This window comes from Pseudophryne corroboree, chromosome 4 (assembly GCF_028390025.1).
Source record: "Pseudophryne corroboree isolate aPseCor3 chromosome 4, aPseCor3.hap2, whole genome shotgun sequence".
NCBI classification, from domain to species: Eukaryota; Metazoa; Chordata; class Amphibia; order Anura; family Myobatrachidae; genus Pseudophryne; species Pseudophryne corroboree.
Genome location: NC_086447.1, coordinates 486950483 through 486978204, shown reverse-complemented (window position 1 = coordinate 486978204; position 27722 = coordinate 486950483). Strand labels below are relative to the sequence as shown.

At 48.6% G+C, this 27722-nt stretch overlaps 1 protein-coding gene across 5 annotated transcripts in view; it reads right to left on the bottom strand.

Annotated features, from left to right (window-relative positions):
• Positions 1 to 27722, bottom strand: part of ARMC2 (armadillo repeat containing 2) — a 502181-nt gene that overhangs the window by 270156 nt on the left and 204303 nt on the right. For 4 of the 5 annotated variants that reach the window (XM_063917083.1, XM_063917082.1, XM_063917081.1 and 1 more), the window contains one exon: positions 15408 to 15661. In XM_063917083.1, the coding sequence (XP_063773153.1) occupies positions 15408 to 15661 (254 nt within the window). Of the gene's footprint in view, positions 1 to 15407; positions 15662 to 18080; positions 18233 to 27722 lie in introns of those variants that run through there. The other variant, XM_063917084.1, reaches the window with a different exon arrangement.

The window sequence follows — 27722 nt, the reverse complement described above, 5'->3', positions numbered from 1 at the left end:
AGAGTCATCCGCACTCTCCCGCCCGTTTGGGAGCTTTGGTATAATCCCCATGGTCCTTTCAGGAACCCCAGCATCCACTAGGACGATAGAGAAAATAAGAATTTACTTACCGATAATTCTATTTCTCGGAGTCCGTAGTGGATGCTGGGCGCCCATCCCAAGTGCGGATTATCTGCAATAATTGTACATAGTTATTGTTAACTAATTCGGGTTATTGTTTAGGAAGCCATCTTTCAGAGGCTCCTCTGTTATCATACTGTTAACTGGGTTTGATCACAAGTTGTACGGTGTGATTGGTGTGGCTGGTATGAGTCTTACCCGGGATTCAAAATTCCTCCCTTATTGTGTACGCTCGTCCGGGCACAGTACCTAACTTAGGCTTGGAGGAGGGTCATAGGGGGAGGAGCCAGTGCACACCACCTGATCGGAAAGCTTTACTTTTTGTGCCCTGTCTCCTGCGGAGCCGCTATTCCCCATGGTCCTTTCAGGAACCCCAGCATCCACTACGGACTCCGAGAAATAGAATTATCGGTAAGTAAATTCTTATTTTCCAGTCAGAGATTCCGACCAAACCCCCCCAGCACTGCACATCCATGCTGGGGCGATTGCTGGTCGCAGTATAACATCAGTATGTGTGTATATACTTTTTAGAGTATTTTCCAGCCTCCTATCAGCTGGATTTTGAGGGCGGCCGTATCAGGAGAACGCCACTTGTTTTGATAAGCGTGTGAGCGCCTTATCTACCCTAGAGGGTGTTTCCCAGCGCGCCCTAACCTCTGGCGGGAAAGGGTATAATGCCAATAACTTCTCTGAAATTAGCAACTTCCTATCGGGGGTAACCCACGCTTCATCACACACTTCAATCAATTCATCTGATTTCAGGAAAAACTACAGGTAGTTTTTTCACACCCCACATAATACCCATTTTTGTGGTACTTGTAGTATCAGAAATATGTAACGCCTCCTTCATTGCCGTGATTATGTAACGTGTGGCCCTACTGGAAAATACGTTTGTTTCTTCACCGTCGACACTGGAGTCAGTGTCCGTGTCTGTGTCTGTCGACCGACTGAGGTAATGGGCGTTTTAAAGCCCCTGACGGTGTTTGAGACGCCTGGACAGGTACTAATTGGTTTGCCGGCCGTCTCATATCGTCAACCGACCTTGTAGCGTGTTGACACTATCACGTAATTCCATAAATAAAGCCATCCATTCCGGTGTCGACTCCCTAGGGGGTGACATCCCATTACAGGCAATTGCTCCGCCTCCACACCAACATCGTCCTCATACCTGTCGACACACACGTACCGACACACAGCACACACACAGGGAATGCTCTGATAGAGGACAGGACCCCACTAGCCCTTTGGGGAGACAGAGGGAGAGTTTGCCAGCACACACCAAAGCGCTATAATTATACAGGGACAACCTTATAGTAAGTGTTTTCCCTTATAGCAGCTTAATATATAATAATATCGCCAAAAAATGGCCCCCCTCTCTGTTTTAACCCTGTTTCTGTAGTGCAGTGCAGGGGAGAGCCTGGGAGCCTTCCCACCAGCGGATCTGTGTGGGAAAAATGGCGCCGTGTGCTGAGGAGATAGGCCCCGCCCCCTTCACGGCGGGTTCTTCTCCCGTTTTTTTCTGTAATCCTGGCAGGGGTTAAATACATCCATATAGCCCAGGGGCTATATGTGATGTATTTTTAGCCAGTAAAGGTAATTACATTGCTGCCCAGGGCGCCCCCCCCCCCCCCCCAGCGCCCTGCACCCTCAGTGACCGCGGTGTGAAGTGTGCTGAGAGCAATGGCGCACAGCTGCAGTGCTGTGCGCTACCTTAAGAAGACTGGGAAGTCTTCAGCCGCCGATTTCTGGACCTCTTCTCTCTTCAGCATCTGTAAGGGGGCCGGCGGCGCGGCTCCGGTGACCCATCCAGGCTGTACCTGTGATCGTCCCTCTGGAGCTAGTGTCCAGTAGCCTAAGAAGCCAATCCATCCTGCACGCAGGTGAGTTCGCTTCTTCTCCCCTTAGTCCCGCGTTGCAGTGAGCCTGTTGCCAGCAGGACTCACTGAAAATAAAAAACCTAACAAACTTTTATTCTAAGCAGCTCTTTAGGAGAGCCACCTAGATTGCACCCTTCTCGGCCGGGCACAAAAACCTAACTGAGGCTTGGAGGAGGGTCATAGGGGGAGGAGCCAGTGCACACCACCTAGTGGTCAAACTTTTAATTTTGTGCCCTGTCTCCTGCGGAGCTGCTATTCCCCATGGTCCTGACGGAGTCCCCAGCATCCACTTAGGACGTCAGAGAAATACGTAATACAGTATATCTTTGTGAAAATCCTATATTTAGATAAACCTGACGCACCAAGCCCCCTCAGGTTATAGAATATAGGGATAGCAAGTTGACTGAAAGACACGAATGGACACCACTCAGCTATCAAATGCACACACAAATAGTCACAGTTTGTACAATGCAGAGGTTATTACAGACAATAATACTGCACTGGACTAGCTTACACAGCTATATAACAATAGATATAACAGTACACAGTAAGAACTGGATGTATATCACAGGGTAATTGTACTAGAAAACCCTGACTAAATGCACTCTTTCTTAACTAACACTGACTAAAAAAGGCAGGTAGAATACTTAAGTGTCATGTAAAGTCACAGCACTGACAACCAGGTGGCTTTACATAGGAGGATTTTCCCAAGCAGTCCCAGGAACAGTGAGCTGAGGGATAATGGCGCCACAGACACTGATAGGGAGTGAGGAAAAGACAGAGATGCAGCTCCAGGGCGGGAACACTTGCTAGAAATGGCGCCCTGGGGCTGGGGAGGGGCTTCAGGTCTAAGCCTTATCCCCCTGCTGGCAAAACCACGGGGTACTGTGGGCAATATAAAAATCGGTTTAGAGAGAAAACCTGACCTGTGCCCATGCCCTGGTGATCTAGTGGGACCGCCTGTACTGCCACAGTGTCCACCGCCAAGCGCGCGCGGCCCGCCTCCCACTGACCGCGCCGGATCGCGATAAAGACCGGGTCCCGCAAGCGGGACCCACTTACCACCTCCCGAAGCGCGGCCACGCGATCCTGGAGAGCCCCAGCCGTGTGTGTCCAACGTGAAGAAAACCGGAGCCTCCGCTGTAGGTACCCGGCAACCAGGGCTCGGGAGTGTACAGCGCCGCTGGGGAGAGCTGGAGCAGCATCAGTGAATGTCTTCTGACATTTACCACCGCTGCTGCCCTTGAAGTCTTCACTTTTTCTTCACAAAAAAGCTTTTTTTAGGGCTGCCTGGAGCAGCCGCCCTGTTAAGTGCCTGCTTACTGCAGCACCAACTTCTAAAACTGAGCTCCTGTGCAGGGAGGCGGGGTGATATAGGAGGCGGCGCTATGCATTCTGGGAACAGTCAAAGCTTTGAGCCTGTTGGTGCCTCGGATCAAGAGCCTACTCTACACCCCATTGTCCAATCCTTGTGGAGCCCAGTGTACCCCGCAGCAGAAATACTGGCTGCTTTATTTTTACACTGCAATTTAGATTACGGTCTGAACACACCCCACCCAAATCTAACTCTCTCTGCACATGTTATATCTGTCCCCCCCTGCAGTGCACATGGTTTTGCCCATTAGAGAACAAATTTGCTGCGGCGATCAGGTCTGAATTAGGCCCTAAAGCTGGGTACACACTGGTAGATATATCTGCCGATCAATTGATCGGCAGATATATCTATGGACGGATCAGGCAGTGTGCTGTGCATACACACTGCCCGATCAGTCGGGGACTGACGTCATGAACTGGGCGGGCGTATACACACGCCCGCCCAGTTCAGCTGTCAATCACTGCTGGCTGCCGCAGCATGTGTACGGGCAGTCGGCCAACCGCCCGTACACACACAGCGACGCGCCAATATATCGGTAGATATATTGGCCGTTGGTTGCGCTACGGGGCCGACTCGATACATTTGTGAACGACGGAGTTCACAGACGTATAGCCCGTACACACTGGCCGACGGACCCCGCGATATAGCGGCCGTTCAAGAGAACGGCCAGTGTGTAACCACCTTTAGCTGTATACCACTTAGAACCACCTGAAGTTGCGTATGCTTGGCTCTGAAACATGCACTGTGCAAAAACATGCAAGATTCACCCACAAAACTGACTTGTGTCCAAACTGCATCAGGCATGCCCATACTTCACCTTGTTATATTTCATGCACATTATGTTTTTTAACGTGTTATTTAAAGACCAATAACGTATACTGCCCAAAGTTATTTGAGCAATGCTCTTTCCCTTTGTAAAACGTTCTGTATTACATTAGTACCGTCTATTGGACAATTATCTTTTTAAAGTGGATATTCCAGGTTTTCGGGTTGATGAAGTGTATTACCCATACCTTCCACCCAAAATAATATCCTTATATCTACTGTCTAAATGTATTTTACAGTCTTTATATATTCTAGCTCTTAATATAAAGCTTCAATAAAACAATCCTGAATTACAAATAAAAGATAATTGAGAATACATTTGCATAAAATAAATTTAGCAAGTTAAGCTGAACGTTCGAAGACCTCCCAATGGTCAGAATGTAATAGTAGGTTCAGCTGGAAAGAGGTGCCCCACTTGACATGGCAGGGGAGAGTGAGAAGTGGACAACTCGGTAATGCAAGAGGGTGGTTGAAGAAAGGTGGAAAGCCTGGCATTAAAAGCAGAGATGGTAAGTGGTGGAATATACCCAGGGCCGGCCCGACCATTACGTCGACTACGCGGCTGAGTAAGGCGCCATAGTGAGGGGGGCACCAGCAGCCTGGCCACCCACCAGCCTAAACGGAAGCTATGTAACGCTTCCTGTACACGGGGATGTCTTTGTGCTGCTCCTTGCAGCACTGAGCAGCTGCCATTGAGGAGCTGGGCCAGTTGGAGGAACAAGTGCGGTGAGGTCACCGCTGCGACTCTGATGGCGGTGCTGGCGGCAATTGCAGCACCAGCTGATCTGTCATTTTATTAGGGCCAAATTTGCTGCTAGGCAACTTGCCCTGTAGCTGCACAGAGGAGAGAGGCAGCCTGCACCGGCTCTATGTACACACACACACACACACACACACACACACACACACACACAACAGGCCGCAAAAGCAGCCTGGGTAGAGGGTGCGTCTGCAGGCCAGTGAGGAGGAATGGCTGGAACATAGTGCAGACATGCTCTCTCTGATGTTTACTGTTAACTGGGCACAAGAGGATGGATGGAGTCCTTATTACACTTAAGACCTCCTCAGACACTGCGCACCACTGATTTACTCTGAGCTGCTGAGCTTGTTAGCATCACAGTTGTGGCACACACAGGCAGTGTGGTAGCCACCCCGGCCCTCTCCTGGGGTCCTAACCTTATCTTGGAGTGCCAGCCTGTCAATCATTACAAACTACACCCCCTATAGACGACACATCCTGACTGAGAAGTTGCTGCTGAATGTCTTCTCTTGGTAAGAATAGATTTGTGCTTGTTTGTGTACTAAATGGCGGTGTAGTTGTTACAGGTGCTACATGGGAGTGTACAGTAGTTTCTACACAGGTGAGGGCAACTCTATTTTGCCTCTGGGTGCCTGGTAGGAACTTACCCCATGGTGTTCCCGTCACCCCTGCCTCTCCAGTCACATACTATCTCCATCATCCCTGTCTCCCCAGTCACCCATCTCTCTGTCATCCCTGCCTCCCCAGTTACCCACTGTCTCCCTTTCACCCCTGCCTCCCCCAGTCTACCACTATCTCCCTGTCACCCACTATCTCAATGTACCAGTGCTGCAAGTATGGCGGTACGGCGTACCGGTAAGGAATTCCCAGCCGGTACGCCGTACTGCCACCTTGCAGACACCGGGTGTTGGAGATAGGAGAGCGCAGCATGCACCTCTCCTCTCCTGCCCGAGCCCCCCGAGTCCGGCGGCGGCAGCGTGCGCTGAAACGCCGGTTCATGAGCCAGAGCTCGCGGACCGTCAGCCAATCAGGAGCCGCCGCTGCCTGACCGCGAGCCCTGATTGGCTCGCGGACCGGCACCAGATCTAATATACAGGATGCCGCCGCAACAGGACGTGGAGACAGGACTGAGGGCAGGAGAGGGGGGCAGGAGGGGCGCGCATTGCGCTCTCCTCTCCCCAGCAGCAGCTGCAGAAGATAGTGCCAGCTCCAGGCAGCAGCAACAATGGTGAGTTGCACTGCTGGGGCATGTCTGGCACTCTGGGGGCATATCTGGCATATGTGTATCTGGCACAGTGGTGGCATTTGTGCATTTGGCACTGTGGGGCATTTGTGCATCTGGCACAGTGGGGCATTTGTGCATCTTGCACTGTATGAGCATATCTGGCATGGTGGAGGTGTATCTGGTACTGTGGGGGCATATGTGTATCTGGCCCCACCATATGTGTAAAACGCCCCCATTTTCATTGGCCACGCCCCATGTGGCATTTGTCCATACTTTTTTTTTTTTTTACGCACGCGCCAAAAGCACAGTACCTATAAGACTTTTTTTTACTTGCAACACTGCACTGTACTCTTGGGGGTACCATTGTGTGGGCTTGCCATTTCCTTGTGAGACCACACCCCTTTGTTACGGCACGCATCTTAGGCATACGCTGTCCCTTTAAAAAGTTTATCCCATCAACGGGTGCCAAATATATATTTGCTTACCAAAAAATAAGATTTTAAACCTACCGGTAAATCTTTTACTCCTAGTCCGTAGAGGATGCTGGGGACTCCATAAGGACCATGGGGTATAGACGGGCTCCGCAGGAGACATGGGCACCTAAAAGAACTTTCTAGTATGGTGTGCACTGGCTCCTCCCTCTATGCCCCTCCTCCAGACCTCAGTTAGACAACTGTGCCCAGAGGAGATGGACAACACGAGGAAAGGATTTTGTTAATCTAAGGGCAAGATTCATACCAGCCCACACCAATCATACCATATAACCTGGAATACACATAACCAGTTAACAGTATGAACAAACAACAGTACCGGTCCAAGACAGAGTCTAACTGTAACATAACCCTTATGTAAGCAATAACTATATACAAGTCTTGCAGATTTTCCGCACTGGGACGGGCGCCCAGCATCCTCTACGGACTAGGAGAAAAAGATTTACCGGTAGGTTTAAAATCTTATTTTCTCTTACGTCCTAGAAGATGCTGGGGACTCCGTAAGGACCATGGGGTTTATACCAAAGCTCCCAATCGGGCGGGAGAGTGCGGATGACTCTGCAGCACCAACTGAGCAAATGCTAGGTCCTCATCAGCCAGGGTATCAAACTTGTAGAATTTAGCAAAAGTGTTTGACCCCGACCAAGTTGCTGCTCGGCAAAGCTGTAATGCCGAGACGCCCCGGGCAGCCGCCCAAGAAGAGCCCACCTTCCTAGTGGAATGGGCCTTTACTGAATTCGGCAACGGCAATCCAGCCGTGACATAAGCCTGCTGAATCGTGTTACAGATCCAGCGAGCAATAGTCTGCTTCGAAGCAGGCGCGCCAATCTTGTTGGCAGCATACAGGACAAACAATGCATCTGTTTTCCTAATTCTAGCCATCCTGGCTACATAAATTTTTAAGGCCCTGACTACATCCAGGGACATGGAATCCTCCAAGTCACTCGTAGCCACAGGCACCACAATAGGTTGGTTCATATGAAATGAAGACACCACCTTGGGTAAAAATTGAGGACGAGTCCTCAATTCCGCTCTATCTACGTGAAAAATCAAGTAAGGGCTCTTGTAAGACAAGGCCGCCAATTTTGACACACGCCTCGCAGATGCCAAGACTAACAACATGACCACCTTCCAGGTGAGAAATTTCAACTCCACCGTTTTAAGGGGTTCAAACCAGTGTGATTTAAGGAACTGCAACACCACGTTCAGGTCCCATGGTGCCACCGGGGGCACAAAAGGAGGCTGGATGTGTAGTACTCCTTTTACAAACGTCTGGACTTCTGGCAGAGAAGCCAATTCCTTCTGAAAGAATATTGACAAGGCCGAAATCTGTACTTTAGCAGAGCCTAACTTTAGGCCCATATCCACTCCTGTCTGTAGGAAGTGGAGAAAACGACCCAGATGGAAATCTTCCGTAGGTTTCACACCAAGAGAGACATATTTCCGCCAGATACAGTGATAATGTTTTACCGTCACCTCCTTCCTAGCCTTTATTAGAGTAGGTATGACCTCCTCCGGAATATCCTTCTCAGCTAGGATCCGGCGTTCAACCGCCATGCCGTCAAACGTAACCGCGGTAAGTCTTGGAACATGCAGGGCCCCTACTGTAACAGGTCTTCCCTTAGAGGAAGAGGCCAGGGACCTTCCATGAGCATCTCCTGAAGATCTGAGTACCAGGCCCTTCGAGGCCAGTCTGGAACAATGAGTATTGTTTGTACTCTTTTTCGATTTATGATCCTCAACACTTTTGTGATGAGAGGAGGAAACACGTAGACCGACTGGAATACCCATGGTGTTACCAGAGCGTCTACTGCTATTGCCTGAGGGTCCCGGGACCTGGCACAATACTTCCGAAGCTTCTTGTTGAGGCGTGACGCCATCATGTCTATTTGAGGAACTCCCCAGAGATCCGTTATCTCTGCAAAGACTTCTTGATAAAGTCCCCACTCTCCTGGATGGAGATCGTGTCTGCTGAGGAAGTCTGCTTCTCAGTTGTCCACTCCCGGAATGAAGACAGCTGACAGAGCGCTTACGTGATTTTCCGCCCAGCGAAGAATCCTGGTGGCTTCCACCATCACGACTCTGCTTCTTGTCCCACCTTGGCAGTTCACCTGAGCTACTGCTGTGACATTGTTTGATTGAATCAGAACCGGTAGGTTGCAAAGAAGAATCTCCGCTTGTCGAAGGCCGTTGTATATGGCCCTTAGCTCCAACACGTTGATGTGTAGACAGGACTACTGGTCTGATCATAGTCCCTGAAAATTTCTTCCTTGGGTGACTGCTCCCCATCCTCGGAGGCTCGCGTCCGTGGTTACCAGGATCCAGTCCTGAATGCCGAACCTGCGACCCTCTAAAAGGTGAGCACTTTGCAGCCACCATAGAAGAGACACCCTGGCCCTGGGGGACAGTGTTATTTTTTGATGTAATTGTAGATGGGACCCGGACCATTTGTCCAGAAGATCCCATTGAAACGTCCTTGCATGGAACCTGCCGAAGGGAATGGCCTCGTAAGTTGCCACCATTTTCCCCAGAACCCGAGTGCATTGATGAGCTGACACTCTTTTCGGCTTCAGTAGTTCTCGGACCATGTTCTGGAGGTCCTGAACTTTTTCCAACAGGAGGAAAACTTTCTTTTGTTCCGTGTCCAGTATCATGCCAAGGAAGGCTAGTCGAGTTGTCGGAACCAACTGTGACTTTGGTAGATTGAGAATCCACCCATGTTGCTGAAGCACTCTCTGAGAGAGTGCCACGTTCTCCAGTAATTGCTCTCTTGATCTCGCTTTTATCAGGAGATCGTCCAAGTATGAGATAATTGTGACTCCTCGCTTGCGCAGGATCACCATCATTTCCGCCATCATCTTGGTGAAAATCCTCGGGGCCGTGGACAGCCCAAACGGCAACGTCTGAAACTGGTAATGACAATCCTGTACCGCGTATCTCAGGTACTCCTGATGAGAGGGATATATGGGAACATGAAGGTAAGCATCCTTTATGTCCAGTAACACCATAAAATCCCCCCCTTCCAGGCAAGCTATCACCGCTCGGAGCGATTCCGTCTCGAATTTGAATCTTTTCAGGTACAGGTTCAGGGATTTTAGGTTTAAAATGGGCCTAACCGAACCATCCGTCTTTGGGACCACAAATAGGGTTGAATAATACCCTTTTCCCTGTTGGTTCAGGGGAACCCTGATAATCACTCGCTGTTGACACAGCGTTTGAATTGCAGCTAGCACTACTTCTCGCTCTGGAGTAAAAGCTGGTAAGGCCGACTTGAAAAATCGGCATGGGGGCACCTCTTCGAATTCCAGCTTGTAGCCCTGGGAGACTATTTCTATCACCCAAGGGTCCACGTCTGACTGAACCCAGACTTGGCTGAATAGTCGAAGGCGTGCCCCCACCTGAGCCCCAGCGTCATGCGGTGGACTTAGCGGAAGCCGGGGAGGACTTCTGCTCTTGGGAACCAGCCGCAGCAGGTGTCCTCTTGCCTCTACCCTTACCTCTGGCGAGGAAAGAGGAGCCCCGACCTCTTCTGGATCTATGCGATCGAAAGGACTGCATCTGATATTGTGGGGGTTTCTTTTGCTGTTGGGGAACAAAAGGTAAAAAGGTTGACTTACCCGCGGTAGCTGTAGAGATCAGGTCCGCGAGGCCGTCCCCAAACAATACATCACCTTTGTAAGGTAAAACCTCCATATGCCTTTTTGAGTCTGCATCCCCCGTCCATTGGCGGATCCACAAGGCTCTTCTTGCCGAAAATAGCCATAGCATTGGCTCTTGAACCCAGTAAACCAATGTCTCTTTGAGCGTCCCTCATATATAAGACTGCGTCCTTAATATGAGCTAATGTTAACAAAATTGTATCCTTATCTAGGGTATCAAGGTCAGCCGACAGTGTATCTGTCCAAGCTGCTACTGCACTACATACCCATGCCGACGCAATTGCCGGTCTAAGCAAAGTACCAGTATAAGTGTAGATAGACTTTAGTGTAGTCTCTTGCCTGCGGTCCGCAGGGTCCTTGAGGGCCGCTGTGTCAGGGGACGGTAGCGCCACCTTCTTGGAAAGGCGTGTTAAGGCTTTGTCCACTGTGGGAGAGGATTCCCAACGTACCCTGTCCTGTGTAGGGAAAGGGTACGCCATAAGAACCCTTTTGGGAATCTGCAGTTTCTTATCTGGAGTTTCCCAAGCTTTTTCACATAACTCATTAATTTCATGGGAAGGAGGAAAGTTTATAACCTGTTTCTTTCCCTTAAACATGTGTATCCTCGTGTCGGGCACCGAGGGCTCATCAGTGATATGTAACACATCTTTTATTGCAATAATCATGCACAGAATACTTTTTGTCACCCTGGGGTGCCACCTTGCTTCATCATAGTCGACACTGGAATCAGAGTCCGTGTCGGTATCTGTGTCCCTTATTTGTGAGAAGGGACGTTTGAGACCCCGACGGGTCCTGTGAGTTGGCACAATCTGTAGATTGATTACCTGCCGACGCTCTGGACTCTGCTTTGTCCAGTCTTTCATGCAGTGAAGCTACACTAGCATTTAACATATGCCACATATTCATCCAATCCTGAGTCGGCACCGCCGACTGAGACACACCACTCATCTGTTCCACCTCTTCTTTGGATAAGCCTTCAGTTTCAGACATGCCGACACATGTACCGACACCCCACACACACACTGGGATATAACTATAAGGGGACAATTCCCCAAAGTAGGCCCTTTGGAGAGACAGAGAGAGAGTATGCCAGCACACACCAGCGCCAACTGACCCAGGGAAAAAACCCCAGATAGCGCTTTTACATATAAAATGTATACAGAATTCCCCACTAACTGCGCTTTAAATATGTGCCCCCCTCTCTTATTTTCAGCCCTCTGATGCTCAGCAGGGGAGAGTCCGGGGAGCCAGCGTTCTCTGCAGCCTCTGTGGAGAAAATGGCGCTGGTTAGTGCTGAGGGATCAAGCTCCGCCCCCTCACGCGGCGGGCTTCGGTCCCGCTCGATATTTTAAAAAAAATGGCGGGAATTCGTAGTTTAACTACATGCTTCTTGCCTAAAAACTAGGTTTATTGCTGCCCAGGCCCCTCCCCCCCCCGCACCCATCAGTGCCATGTGTGTGTGTAAATGTGGAGCGTGTGTGTGTGTAAATGGCGCGCAGCTCATGAAGATCTGAAGTCTTCTGCCACCTGACGTCTTCTTATGATCTGTCATACTCACCCGGCTTCTTTTTTCCGGCATCTGTGAGGAGGATGGCGGCGCGGCTCCGGGACGAACCCCTAGGGTGAGACCTGTGTTCCGACTCCCTCTGGAGCTTATGGTGTCCAGTAGCCTAAGAAGCAGAGCCCTTAACTCTTAAGAAGTGGGTCTGCTTCTCTCCCCTCAGTCCCACGATGCAGGGAGTCTGTTGCCAGCAGAGCTCCCTGAAAATAAAAAACCTAACAAAATTATTTTTACAGAAAACTCAGGAGAGCTCCTGTAATGCACCCTATCTCCTCTGGGCACAGGATCTAACTGAGGTCTGGAGGAGGGGCATAGAGGGAGGAGCCAGTGAACACCATACTAGAAAGTTCTATTAGGTGCCCATATCTCCTGCTGAGCCAGTCTATACCCCATGGTCCTTACGGAGTCCCCAGCAACCTCTAAGAGAAATATTAAGCTTGGTCTGGCCCTGAATATACCAGACATTTCAGGAAGGGTGGTAAGTTGTAGTGGTGCACAGTCTGGCATTATGGGGGATGGGGGTGGTTGGTGGTGCACTGCCTGGCATCAGAGAAGGGTGAGTAGGGCACAGTCTGACATCACAGAGGGGTGAGTGGGGAACAGACTGTCATTGCAGAGGGATGATGGGAGCAGAGCAGTGCACATCCTGGCAGTGTGTGGTAACCATGACAGCTCAGTTGCCTGGGTCTTGGCTCCTCTTCTCTTATTCACACCAGGACTCATCATCCTCCACGACCACATCCTGCCTGAAAAGGCCACAGAGGCCCCGGAGCCTATAAGCTGAGGCTGCTGCAGCCCTCGTCCTGCTCCTCCCAGGGGTAACCAGCCTCCACCAGCCCAGACTCGGCCTCCTTTATCAGCACGCATTGTGACATCCTGCCATCTGGGTCTCATCTGCCACATCCAGGTTAGCGTATGCGCAGTCCGGATTCCTGCTGGGGCAGTCGGGATACAGGAGGGTTGTAGAGGACATTGTGATTTAAACTCACTTTTGATTAGGCTAGAACAAGGGGCGTGATGTAATGCTGCCAGAGTTCGGCGGTCATGCGGAATGTTGTTTTAAAGGGGCATCACTTACAAGGCAAAACCATGCCTTGTAAGTGATTGCCCCTTTAAAAAACGTCCGAGTTTGGCTGGCATCCCGCACGGCTGCCGAACTCAGGCGGCATTACATCCCGCCCCCGGTGTTGAGCTACAGCACTATAATATAGAAGTTCTGTGCTACTATTTTCATAAAAAGGACTGTAAATAAAGTCATGTTAATGCTGGCTACATACAGGATTCATTATTGAAAAGATTTAAAGAAATTAAATAAATAAAAGAAATCGTAGTACAGATGTATCCACATTTATCTTGTCGGTTAATAGGATTAACTGTGACTGGCCAGTCAGATTTAATCCCCTGCTGTAATGACTTAATCCCCTGCTGTATTATTCTCTGTATTGAATTGCAGTTGAGAACAATGGCCCTCATTCCGAGTTGTTCGTTCGCAAGCTGCTTTTAGCAGCTGTGCACACGCTAAGCCGCCGCCTAATGGGAGTGAATCTTAGCATAGTAAAATTGCGAACGAAAGATTAGCAGAATTGCGAATAGACACTTCTTAGCAGTTTCTGAGTAGCTCCACACTTACTCGGCAACTGCGATCAGTTCAGTCAGTTTCGTTCCTGGTTTGACGTCACAAACACTCCCAGCGTTCGCCCAGACACTCCCCCGTTTCTTCAGACATTCCCTCGTTTTTCCCAGAAACGGCAGCGTTTTTTCACACACACCCATAAAACGGCCAGTTTCCGCCCAGAAACACCCACTTCCTGTCAATCACATTACGATCACCAGAACGAAGAAAAAACCTTGTAATGCCGTGAGTAAAATTCCTAACTGCATAGCAAATTTACTTGGCGCATTCGCAGTGCGAACATTGCGCATGCGCAATTAGCGGAAAATCGCTGTGATGCAAAGAAAATTACCGAGCGAACAACTCGGAATGACCACCAATAGCTGAAGGGTTTATGCTAATAAGTCATGTTGTGACTAGGCACAGAAAACAACTCAAGATAACGGTGGATACATCTGTATATGCCAGTTTTTCAGAAGCTACCCCTCCCCTCTCCTCCAGATGAAATCATGACCACAATGGTTTTACGAGAGCTGTGGTGACAACATGCTGTATGAGAGTTGCAGTGGCAGCAGAATCTCCTGCCAAGTATGCTGTATATGTGGATCAGATATGCCCTATCAGTGCACCGGATCAGTTAGACAAGAGAACTTCTGTCAGGAAGAAGAGACCTTAACATGGGATGGGAGAATCACAGATGTAATTAGTAACAGAATATGTTAGTGCTATATAAATAAATTATAATAAACAATTGTGTGCTTAAAAAAAAAAAAAAACTTAGATCTGTCTATATTTGGTGTTCTACATATGTACATTTAGGGGTATATTCAATTCAAGTTGGATCCTTTCCGACAAGCATTGTCGGAAAGGATCCCACAATGCACTATTTAATGAACAGCCAAATCCAACAGGATTTGGCCATTCTCGACAATGTCATTCCGACATTTTTTAAAGACGGAATGACATGGAAATGGGGTACTGCCTGCACGGAGAAGCAGAGGCACAGACTGCAGCGGGGCATACAGTAGCCCCACACACCCCCAGCACTGGCCGATGTTCTGACACAAGTCGGAATGACATGGAAACGGGGCACTGCCTGCACAGAGAAGTGGCAGCGGCACAGACTGCAGCAGGGCATACAGTAGCCCCACACACCCCGAGCACTGGCCGCTGCTCTGACACAGATGGGGGTATATGATGTGCTAGTCCCGGAGACCGTGCGGCGGCGGCAGCGCTACTGCTGTGTGTTCGGGACGCCTGTGTCCGGCTCCGCCCACCCCGGGGTGAGGGAGTGAGTGGAGGCTGATGACAGCGGGACCCAGTTTCCCCCAGCGTGCTGCACTTGCTGCTGGCGCTGTGTGGTGAGGTCCTGCCCGGGGGCAAACTTGTGCTAGTGCCAACACTGGGAAACCCATAAGCTTTATGGTCTTTGCCTCCTGTACTGCAGCAGCACGCATCCAGCCTCTGTACACAGCAGCAGCGACAGGTTTTGCCCGGTCCCGACAATGGAAATCCGACTTTTTTTAAAGTCAGATTGACATTATCAGAAACAGGGCTAAAACCTGTCACGCTTCCAACAATATACGCAGATCCTAGTGTGCATTCCGACAAGTCGGGAATACTTGTCAGAAAAAACGGCCCCCTATTAAATAGGTCGAAACGCCTTCCAACCTAAACCTGTCAGAAGCTGCCGTCTTTCCGACAAGACGGCAGCTTCTAACAACTATTGAATACACCTTATCGTGGAATGCTTAACCTTTTCCTGCCCACTTATTTTATTTATATGAGATAAATAAGTTTGATACAGAAAGGTTGATATTTAGACGGTCGTCGTCAGCTTATTCAATAGATATTTATATATACATACCATACATATACAGTACATATACACACTCACCATACCTAAATGAGGAAGGTGGCCTGTTGTCTGATGTCCTGGAAGATAAGGGTCCAAATAACTTTCTTTGATCCTCTCTTGGTGTAAAAGGCCTTTTGGTTGTCAAAGTTCGGAGAGAATGTCTTGCTTCATTAATTATTTCAGCACTTGTCTTTTGTACAGATGTGGGCGGTTTATAAAAAGGGTCAGTTTTCTTATCACGTAGAGGATACATCTCTTTTGTTTCAGTTACAAGTGATACCATCAGAAAAATAACTACCTAAGAATAAATTAAAAGACATGGTCAGAATAAACTATAATTGTCCTTCATTTACATAGTGCCAACATACTAAGCAGTGCTGTACAGCTCCTTACCAATGTTCCCCACCCACCCTTCAACAGTAAGCAGAGAGGCATTATCAATGAAAAGAAAACAAAGATACTTCTCAGAAGATTATCTAAAGGTGGGTACACACTAGGCGTCGTGCTCTATGAGCGACATCGCCTACTGTTTCCCCCTCCCGGGTGGTCAGCGGTAGTGCATACACACTGAGCGATATGATGACCAAGGGCCTAATTCAGATCTGATTGTAGCAACAAATTTGTTAGCAGTTGGGCAAAGCCATGTGCACTGCAGGGGGTCAGATATAACATGTGCAGAGAGAGATAGATTTGGGTGGGTTATATCGTTTCTGTGCAGGATAAACACTGGCTGCTTTATTTTTACACTGCAGTTTAGATTTCAGTTTGAACAAACCCCATCCAAATCTAACTCTCTCTGCACATGTTACATTTGCCCCCCCCCCCACAGTGAACATGGTTCTGTCCGTTAGCTAACAAATTTGCTGCTGCGATTAGATCTGAATTAGGCCCCATATCGCACAGTGACGTCACACAGCGGCCGGGCCGGGCAGGCAGCTCTTAGATGACAGTCTAAATTGAGCTGCATGCACGGCCGACAGCGAGGGTCATTAACAACCCGCGGGGCCGCGCATCGCTCCTCCCTGCTGGCATACACACTTGCCGAGAAAATTAACGACGTCGCTCAGGAAGGGTGGAAATGAGCGACGTTGTTCATTTTCTCGGCAAGTGTGTATACACCTTTAGAGCTGTACAACAGAGCAATCATGGGCAATTCCTGAAAATAGCATTACTGTACCAACAGTACTGTAAAACCTTATTTTAACTTTCCTTTATGTTACCAGGACATTACCCAATCAATAAAAGGATAGCTAAAGACAAAAATTAGGGAGTGACCAGTAAAATTTTACATAAGAAAAATCAGTTTTGTAATGATACATAAAATAGTGTAACACCCAAAGTTGCATACAGTATGTGTTAATCAGCTCAATTGAGGACACTGCCTTTATGGCCCAAGAGGAGGCAACATGTTTTCTTCATGCTTCATATGTTTCCATATTTGCCGTCCGAATCCATCTTTGCTAATACTGGGTTACTTTATTTTAAATGTTTATCATCTGTAAACGCATCATACATCATTTTCAGGAAAATGGACAATACAAAATGCTGAGGACCAGAAGTATTTTGGATATCAGATTTTTACGTATTTTGGAATATTTGTAAACCATAATGAGACATATTGGGGACTGGACACAAGTCTAAGCACAGAATGCATTTTTGTTTCATATACACTTTATACACACAGCCTGAAGGTCATTTTATACATTATTTTTAAGAATTTTGTGCATGAAACAAATTTTGCATACATACAGAAATTTTATTTAGATTTCATATACACCTTTAATTGTATAAAATTCTCTTCGGCTGTGCATACAAGTACAAGAATCCAGCAAGGATTGTACAAAATCTACAGTTCTGTGAATACTTAAAGTATTAAAATTCATCTCTGTGGCACTGTGCCTTGTTTGGTCAATAAGCGTAGCCCATTCAGCTTTACATACAAAGTGGCATAATGTAATATTAGGGCACTACAATGTGGCATAACATGTGCTGAGGGCACCACAAAGAGGCATGTGATCTAAGAGGAACCACAAGAGTGGCATAATGCGTACTAAGAGCACTACAAAGTGGCAATAATGTGTTCTAAGGGCACAGCACCACAAAGTGGCATAATGCAAATAACGAGAACTACAAAATGGCATCATGTCAAGTATGGGCACTGTGAAGATAAAAGCGCTCCTTAATAATTATAGGATCTTGGTGAATGTGCCACAAACTAAATCTCTGTACAAATGTGTATGTTGAATTATTTTCAAAACATATAATGAGGTGCAGCAAGACAGCACAGGGACAGCAAGTATATAAATGTAACTATGATGTTGAGCTTGAAAAGGAAAACCACTGGAGAGTGCAGCACACAAGTATAGGACACAGAGCAGAAGGTACCTTCTGTATAAACACATTTATAAGACTTATTTTATAAAGGACAGGTTGGCAATGAGCGATTAAACTGTCACTTGGAAACAATTCCCAGTCACAATACACTATAGGTGCGGTGTGCATGTAGAGTATCTCATACACATGAATACTGTATGTAATGTAACGTGACATGAGAACTGCACGGTACATGAACGCAGCATGGCAGCGTCACTGGTTACCATAGTAACGGCGGCGCACTACGCGTACACTCACTACTGTGATATTGGGGTGGGAAGGTAGCTTTAAACCGGGGTACGGAGCGGTGCATCCGAGCTGTTCACTGTCCGGGGATAACTCACCTGTCCGGGGGGCTGCACGTTACTGGTCCCTTAAAACTTTGACCAAGTCCCTTGGAACAAGTGTACTGAGCCGCGCCACCGCCTCCAGCCAGACCAGCCTAGATGCCGCAGCGACCGCGCTTGCGCCCTGTTGGCCACATGACTGGGCGGGCCCTGGCACTGTTACTAGCTAGTGTTATGTTACCTGGTCACTGTTATTGGCGCTCAGAGGGAGGGGCTGGGAGCTGAGTTACCTGTGCAAAGAGTGGATGCTGTCATAGTTGCCAATTCAGCTTATAACAAGCGAAATTGGGCTTGTTTTTTTTTTTTTTTTTATTATTATTATAAATTGCTTAATTTTTTTGATGCTTGTTTTTGGGCTTATAATTTTTTTTGTTGCTCGGCTTTTTTTTAATTTTATATTTAAAGGTACCACTGACACCGCCCATCAGAGGTAGTCATTCATACAGTCATTCAACACAGATACCCAGAAAGACATAGGTGAGAAGCTGTGGATGAATAGATGAATTGGGGGTCTTAAATAGTGTCAAATGGCTGTGAAGTGACAGTGAAAAAAAATGATAGTAAGCAAGTGCTTTTCTGCAAGAATAGGAGGTTATTCAGAGTTTGTCGCAGATTTTGCTATTTTAGCAAAATCTGCGACCACCAAAATTGCACGCTGGGGGCTGCCCAGAACAGGGCAAAGCCACCCAGCATGTGTGGTGCTGCCCCGCAATGCAATCGCAATTCAAATAGTGATTGACCCCTGTCTATGCAGCACAGCTGTATAAACAGGGGCACCGCCGCCATGTTTCCAATCGCAGGAAACGCAGGCAACATCATTGGCTGGCCCGTAAAACAGCCATGACACGTCTGTGTTTACTGTGACACTCCCCCCCCCCACAATGTCACAACACTGCCCACAGACACCCGTCGCCTGTCCATTATGATGCGAATGATGTGAATGCATCCTTCCAGGATGCGATCAATCATGATAGCATGCGCAAACACACAGAAAATATAGGTATACCAATAGCGCTATTAACACATGTTCACATACATTTGAGATATCTTCCATCAAATAGAGTTTTCTATTTCAGCTTGGCCGAAGGAATACTGTGAGTAACAGACCACAGATCGGAAATGTGCTTGTGTCTCAGATAGAAAACTCTATTTGATGTAAGATATCTCAAATGTATGTGAACATGTGTTAATAGCGCTATTGGTATACCTATATTTTCTGTGTGTTTGACTATCCTGAGACTAGTGAAGAGCCTCGTTTAGGCTTACTAAAGCTGCAATTAACTATTGGCGCTGTGTGCGAATTATCCTTTTTTATCATGATAGCATGCGCAGATGGCTGAAAATCAGTCTGTGTCAGGGTCTGAATAAGTCCCATAATATCTACCACCTACTAGAGGGGATGTAGTTACCCTGGTTGTCGCGATTCCGGCATTAAGGATCCTGATGCCAAAATCCTGACAGACGGGAATGCCGACAGCGCTCGCCACAGGTTTTCTTACTCGTGGGTGTCCACGACACCCATAGAGTGACAATAAAACCAGTGGTGAGTGCAGTGAGCCACCGCGCCGTGGCGACCGCACTCTTTGCGCTTGCCCCACTGCCGGTATTCTGGTGGCCGGGATGCCGCTGTTGGTATATTGACAGCTGGCATCCCATCCGCTGGGATATCATTACCATCCCGACTAGAGAACCACATACCAGAAGAAAAAGTTAAAGAAACTGAACGCTATCCACTTGACTTCAAGTTCCAGAACTTATCTTCAGTCCATCCAGCAGCCAGACATAGCTCTAATAATTATAATTAGGAATAATTAGGAAACCAAAAAGTTAAGTTGGGCTTTTTTGGCAGCTTTTTAGGAAGTGTTTGGGCTTGTTTTGGGCTTATTTTTTAGTAATCGGTTGCTTGTTTTTCATTTAATAGTTGGCAACACTGGCTGCGTTTGATATCCCTCTTGTGTGCCTCACAGAACGGTCTCCTTGAGCAATGAGCTGTATGGTAGTTCCTAAAAAGATTTAGAAAGCAATTTCCTTGTTGTAAGCACACTTGCCTACTTATTAAAGAGCATAGCGTGCCACCGTGCCCGCAGCGAGCCTGCAAGGGGCTCTTTTGTAGTAATATGCCAGTTAGGATCCCAGCGCCGGTATGCTGGGCGCCAGGATCCCGACAGCCGGGCAAGACCCTGCCCACATAGACATCAGGAGAAGCTGCTAGTGAATGTGTTGTGTGTGTGGGGGCGGGTTAATGGGTACTGTCATATATTGGGACGCATATATATGGCTTAAATATGTATTGTGCATACCTCTCAACTGTCCTCATTTTAGCGGGACGGTCCCACTAATCAGATACTGTCCTGCTGTCCTAACCACTGCTGGCCACAGTGAACTTCTAAGGGGTCTATTTATGAAGCAGTGAAAAGTGTGGAGAAGTGAGCCAGTGGAGAAGTTGCCTACGGCAATCACTCAGCATTGAAGTAACATTTATTTCTCATACGTCCTATACCATGGGGTATAGACGGGATCCGCAGGAGACATGGGCACACTTCAAGAATTTGAATGGGTGTGAACTGGCTCCTCCCTCTATGCCCCTCCTCCAGACTCTGTGGAGATTCTGTGCCCAGTGAGACTGGTCACACACAGGGGAGCTCTACTGAGTTTCTCTGAAAAGACTTTATGTTAGGTTTATTATTTTCAGGGAGACCTGCTGGCAACAGGCTCCCTGCATCGTGGGACTGAGGGGAGAGAAGCAGACCTACTTCTGTGAGTTTCAAGGCTCTGCTTCTTGGGCTACTGGACACCATTAGCTCCAGAGGGTCTGATCGCTAGGTACGCCTAGATGCTCGTTCCCAGAGCCGCGCCGTCACACCCCCTTGCAGAGCCAGAAGTCAGAAGACAGGTGAGTAGAAGAAGATCAGAAGACTTCAATGACGGCTTTGAGGTACCGCACAGTGGCCGCGCTGTGCGCCATGCTCCCACACACACAGGCACTGTCGGGTGCAGGGCGTGTGGGGGGGGGGGGGGAGACGCCCAGGGCAGCATATAAATCCTCAACATAGACTGGCACTAGACTATATAAGTGCATGGGCACTATATTTAACCCCCGCCAGTATAAATATTTGTAAGTAATAGCAAGGCAGAAGCGTGCCATTAAGGGGGCGGGGCTTCCCCCTCACAGCTCATTTCAGCGCCATTTTCTCCTCACAGAGACGCTGTGTCAGGAATCGACTTACCAGGCTGACATCCGTCCGCCGCTGCGGACTCCGTCCTGGCTCCCTGCGGTAACCTGTCACCTATGCCCCTGCCATGGGACATCATCAAGGGCCTGGGGGCGCTCCTGAGACGGCGGGCGTGTAGCGCGCCGCGTCCCCGCTAGGCCGCGGCGTGGGCGCCGCCATGACAGTCTGCAAACAGCCAGTATACTGCGGCCAATCCGGTGCTTGGCCGCACCCACTTTCCTTCACTCACCCAATCCCTGTGCACCATGGGGTACATAAGAGACTGCAGGATCAGTCTGCAGGCATCCTGGACTTTGTGTCACTCCAGCGACCCATGAGAAAGGATCTGTTCCTGTTCCTCCTGTGTTCCTGGTTCTCTGGTTAAGAACTTGTACTCCTGGTTACTCTGCACAGCTCCGTGGAACTTCAAGGCCCAGCAATACCTGCAACCTGCAAACAAGGCTTCACACTCATCACCACCTTGTGTGCTTCAGCCTGCAGTTGAAGACTGACTCCAGGTGTGTTTCATTCCTCCACCTGTGATACAGCTTGCTGCTGCCAGTGCCTCATCACCTGCACTGTGAAGTCAGACTCCTGCCTCTGCTCAGGTTTGCCATTTCCACCTTGCTGCCTAAGTTTCCTGTTTTAAAACCTGCACTGGTTTCCAAACCAGAACCATTTCACAAGCACTTGTTCTTCTGTTTATATATTACCGGATATTATTTTCTCAAGTCATCTGTCATCCATTGCCATAGACTTTCAGTTATCATACTGAGTGATTGACTTTATTCATCTGTTATTATTGTTTCTGCTACCATTCTGTATTATATCATCTGCCAAATAAAATACCATTGCGCTCATGCGCAGGAACGTTATCCAGCCTCCTCGTTTTCTCCCATCTACCTCCACTGACCCACTAGCGCCCCCTCCGGGGACACAGCCCAAACACAATCTGACAGTAAGTCCAGGATCGATGGACTCGGATGGTGGACGGAGTGTGGGGTCAGAGGCCTTGCAAAATCTGGTCTCCCGTCTGGATGGTCAAGAGGTTGCGCAGCAGCAGATGCTTCAATTCCTGCAAGGGATGTCCTCCCGATTAGATACACTACAGCAATCCCTGCCTAGTGTACTCTCTCCTACTGTTCCTGTTACTCCAGCACCTGCCAGTGCTGTGAGTTCTTCTATGCCGGCTGCATCAGCTCCAGTGTCACGTCTGCACCTGCCCGTGCCGAGCAAGTATGATGGCAGTCCAAAGTTATGTCGCGGGTTTCTCAACCAATGTGAAATACAGTTTGAGTTATTGCCACATAATTTCCCCACGCCAAGATCCAAGGTTGCCTACATCATCTCCTTACTCTCTGGATCTGCTCTGAGTTGGGTGTCTCCTCTGTGGGAACGTGCTGACCCTCTGATTAACAACTACACAGACTTCGTGTCAACCTTCAGACGGATCTTTGACGAGCCTGGTCGTGCAACATCAGCTTCGGCAGACCTGATCCAACTTCGTCAAGGTACCCGAAGCATGGGACAATATGTCATCCAGTTCCAGACGTTGGCTGCAGAGATTCAGTGGAACAACCAAGCTCTGGTAGCAGCTTTCTGGCACGGACTCTCGGATCGGATCAAGGATGAACTGGCGACCCGTGACATTCCTGTTCAACTGTCTGATTTGATCTCCCTGTGCATTAAGTTGGACTCTCGCATCCGCGAACGCAATAATGAACGCGCTCGGAGTGAGCCACGCAGATCAAGGTTCATACCTTCTGTACAGTTCCAGTCTCCCTCTTCTGACGAGCCTATGCAGATAAATAGGTCCCGCCTAACTCCTGAAGAGCGGGCAAGAAGAATACGTGAGAGACTCTGCCTATACTGTGCTGCTGCGGGCCATCAGATTAACTCCTGCACGGTGCGTTCGGGAAACGCCAGATCCTGACTTGTAAGGGAGGAGTCAAGTTAGGATCTTTCAGTCAAGCTCCTTCTCAACAAGACCTCATCCTTCCAGTGACGCTAGAGACTTCAGTTGGGCTCCAGTCTGCGTCAGCATTAGTGGACTGCGGTGCTGCAGGAAACTTTATCACCCAAGCTGCGGTAAACAAATTTTGCCTATCTACCTGTGAACTTTCTTGTCCAGTTTACATCACTGCTGTGGATGGTAGTCGAATCTCCAAGGGGAACATTTCTCATCAAACTGCCCCAGTGGTTCTGGGAGTTGGATTTCTCCATTCTGAACTGATTAAGTTCCTGGTCATCCCTCAAGCCACCCAGGAGATTGTCTTGGGCATGCCCTGGCTCCAGCTACATAATCCACAGTTTGACTGGTCAACGTTGCAGCTTACCTCATGGGGTTCACATTGTCATCAATCCTGCTTAGCCCAAGTGTGTCCCATAAAGTCTACCGAAGTAAAGACACAGTCAAGTCTCCCAGCAGCTTATCAAGACTTCTCAGACGTCTTCTGTGAAAAGGCTGCTGATATCCTGCCGCCCCATAGGGAATGGGATTGTCCCATCGATCTCCTTCCTGGCAAGAAGCCACCTAGGGGGCGCACCTACCCGTTGTCTGTTCCTGAAACTGAGGCGATGAGTGATTACATCAGAGAGAATCTTCAGAAGGGATTCATCCGTCCGTCATCATCACCCGCTGGTGCAGGTTTCTTCTTTGTTAAAAAGAAGGATGGAGGACTGCGTCCATGCATTGACTATCGGGGTCTCAATGACATTACCATCAAGAATAGTTATCCATTACCACTCATTACCGAATTATTTGACAGAGTTAAAGGAGCCCGCATCTTCACCAAGTTAGATCTCCGCGGTGCCTATAATCTCATCAGAATCCGGAGTGGTGACGAGTGGAAGACAGCTTTCAACACTCGAGATGGCCATTATGAATACCTGGTAATGCCATTTGGGTTGAGTAATGCTCCAGCAGTGTTCCAACACTTTGTGAACGAAATCTTTCGTGATGTCCTGTATAAGTACCTCGTTGTTTACTTAGATGATATCCTTATCTTCTCCCAAGACCTTCCATCTCATCGTCTACAAGTCTGTGAAGTTCTCCGACGTCTTCGTGAGAACCGGCTCTACGGGAAACTATCTAAATGCACCTTTGAAGTTCCCTCTATACCCTTCCTGGGTTATATAATTTCCGGATCGGATCTTCAGATGGACCCGACAAAATTGGAAGCTATTGCCAATTGGTCCATTCCAAATTCTCTCAAGTCTATCCAGCGGTTCCTGGGTTTCGCCAACTACTATAGAAAATTTATTCGAGGATTCTCCACTCTCATCGCTCCTATTACCAACCTGACTCGGAAAGGGGCAGACCATTCCAACTGGTCAGAAGAAGCCTTGGCAGCCTTCCAGAAGATCAAGCTAGCCTTTATGTCTGCTCCAGTGCTGTCTCAGCCAGATGTCAACAGACCGTTCGAGTTGGAGGTAGATGCCTCTACAGTTGGGGTTGGAGCTGTTCTCTCCCAGAAGGGATCCGATGGGAAAGTCCACCCTTGTGGATTTTATTCTCGCAAGTTTCTTCCTGCAGAAGCTAACTACTCCGTGGGAGATCAAGAACTACTGGCGATCAAGCTGGCTCTCGAGGAATGGAGATATCTCCTAGAAGGGGCCAAACATCCGTTTAACATCTACACGGATCATAAAAACCTGCTATATTTAAAGGCAGCTCAGTGCCTTAACCCTCGCCAGTCCAGGTGGGCTATGTTTTTCTCACGTTTTAATTTCAAGCTTCATTTCCGCCCAGGTTTGCAGAATGTGAAAGCCGACGCGTTATCCCGATCCATGGAATCTGAAGAAGGAACATCTGACTCAGTGCCACATTCCATCCTGAGTCCCGTGGTTTTCGCTGCATCTCAAGTCTCCCCAGCTCCTCCTCCTGGTAAGACTTTTGTTTCCCCAGAACTCCGTCCCAAGTTGCTATCTTGGGCCCATCAATCCAAGTTCACTGGTCATCCTGGTGTCCTGAAGACCTTCAAGTTCCTTTCTGCGACATATTGGTGGCCAAAGATGAAAATGGACATCCAGGATTTCGTGGCATCCTGTCCTAAATGTGTGCAGCACAAGACTCCTCGTCAGTCTCCAGCAGGTCAGTTACAACCACTGTCTGTCCCTAGTCGTCCCTGGTCACACCTGTCCATGGATTTTATCACCGACCTTCCTCCTTCTCAAGGACATAATACCATTTGGGTTGTAGTGGACAGATTCACCAAGATGGCTCATTTTGTTCCTCTCCAGGGTCTCCCTTCTGCCCCAAAACTTGCCCAAATCTTCCTACGGGAGATTTTCCGCTTACATGGTTTACCCTCAGAAATAATATCTGACCGGGGGGTACAGTTTGTAGCGAGGTTTTGGAGGGCCCTCTGTTCTGCCATGCAGGTCAAACTGAAGTTTTCGTCATCATACCATCCTCAGACGAATGGGCAGACAGAGAGGGTCAATCAAGAACTTGAGACTTTTTTAAGATTATATGTTTCATCTTCCCAGGATGACTGGTTCGATCTGCTCCCATGGGCCGAGTTTGCCCACAACTTTCGATACCATACTGCTACTGAAACGACACCATTCTTTGCAGTATATGGGCAACATCCCCGTGTACCTGATTTCCAAGAACTCCCTCATATGGATGTTCCTGCTGCCACTACTGCTCTGACTCAGTTTTCATCTATTTGGAGAAAAATTCACGTTTCCCTCAAAAAGGCCTCCAGTCGGTACAAGGTCTTTGCCGACCGCAAGAGACGTGCGGTTCCCCATTTGAAACCTGGGGACAAGGTTTGGCTATCAACCCGTAACCTCCGTCTCAGGGTCCCATCCATGAAGTTTGCACCACGCTTCATTGGTCCTTACCCTGTCGAAAGAGTCATCAACCCAGTGGCCTACAAATTGAAGTTACCATCTTCCCTTCGTATACCTAACGCTTTTCATGTTTCTCTCCTCAGACCTCTAGTCCTAAACCGCTTTCAGAATACTCTTCCAGTAGGTCCCAAGGTTCGAACTCAGCGGGGCGTGGAATTCGAGATCAACAAAATTCTGGACTCCCGTTGCCGGTATGGACGTCTCCAGTACCTGGTTGATTGGTCCGGTTATGGCCCAGAGGAGAGAAGTTGGGTGAATTCGTCCGATGTCCATGCTCCTAGGTTGGTCCGTGTCTTCCACAGCACTCATCCCTCCAAGCCACGTGGGTGTTCGGTGTCCACCCCTAAAGGAGGGGGTACTGTCAGGAATCGACTTACCAGGCTGACATCCGTCCGCCGCTGCGGACTCCGTCCTGGCTCCCTGCGGTAACCTGTCACCTATGCCCCTGCCATGGGACATCATCAAGGGCCTGGGGGCGCTCCTGAGACGGCGGGCGTGTAGCGCGCCGCGTCCCCGCTAGGCCGCGGCGTGGGCGCCGCCATGACAGTCTGCAAACAGCCAGTATACTGCGGCCAATCCGGTGCTTGGCCGCACCCACTTTCCTTCACTCACCCAATCCCTGTGCACCATGGGGTACATAAGAGACTGCAGGATCAGTCTGCAGGCATCCTGGACTTTGTGTCACTCCAGCGACCCATGAGAAAGGATCTGTTCCTGTTCCTCCTGTGTTCCTGGTTCTCTGGTTAAGAACTTGTACTCCTGGTTACTCTGCACAGCTCCGTGGAACTTCAAGGCCCAGCAATACCTGCAACCTGCAAACAAGGCTTCACACTCATCACCACCTTGTGTGCTTCAGCCTGCAGTTGAAGACTGACTCCAGGTGTGTTTCATTCCTCCACCTGTGATACAGCTTGCTGCTGCCAGTGCCTCATCACCTGCACTGTGAAGTCAGACTCCTGCCTCTGCTCAGGTTTGCCATTTCCACCTTGCTGCCTAAGTTTCCTGTTTTAAAACCTGCACTGGTTTCCAAACCAGAACCATTTCACAAGCACTTGTTCTTCTGTTTATATATTACCGGATATTATTTTCTCAAGTCATCTGTCATCCATTGCCATAGACTTTCAGTTATCATACTGAGTGATTGACTTTATTCATCTGTTATTATTGTTTCTGCTACCATTCTGTATTATATCATCTGCCAAATAAAATACCATTGCGCTCATGCGCAGGAACGTTATCCAGCCTCCTCGTTTTCTCCCATCTACCTCCACTGACCCACTAGCGCCCCCTCCGGGGACACAGCCCAAACACAATCTGACACGCTGGTCCTTCCAAAGCACTGCTGTACAGATCAGAGTGAAAAATGAGGGGGGGCACAGTTGTTTGGTGCAATATAAGTTAAAAATAAAGCACACTATATAATGAGCGCTGTGGAAATGAGCTGGTAAACTCCTTCTGTGTTTCCATTAAGCCACAAAGGGAAAGACTATGTCGGCGCTGTCGACATCTAATAGTACTTGGTACATGTAAATAAATGTCAACATGTCAGTAGAGGTATATTTTTCCC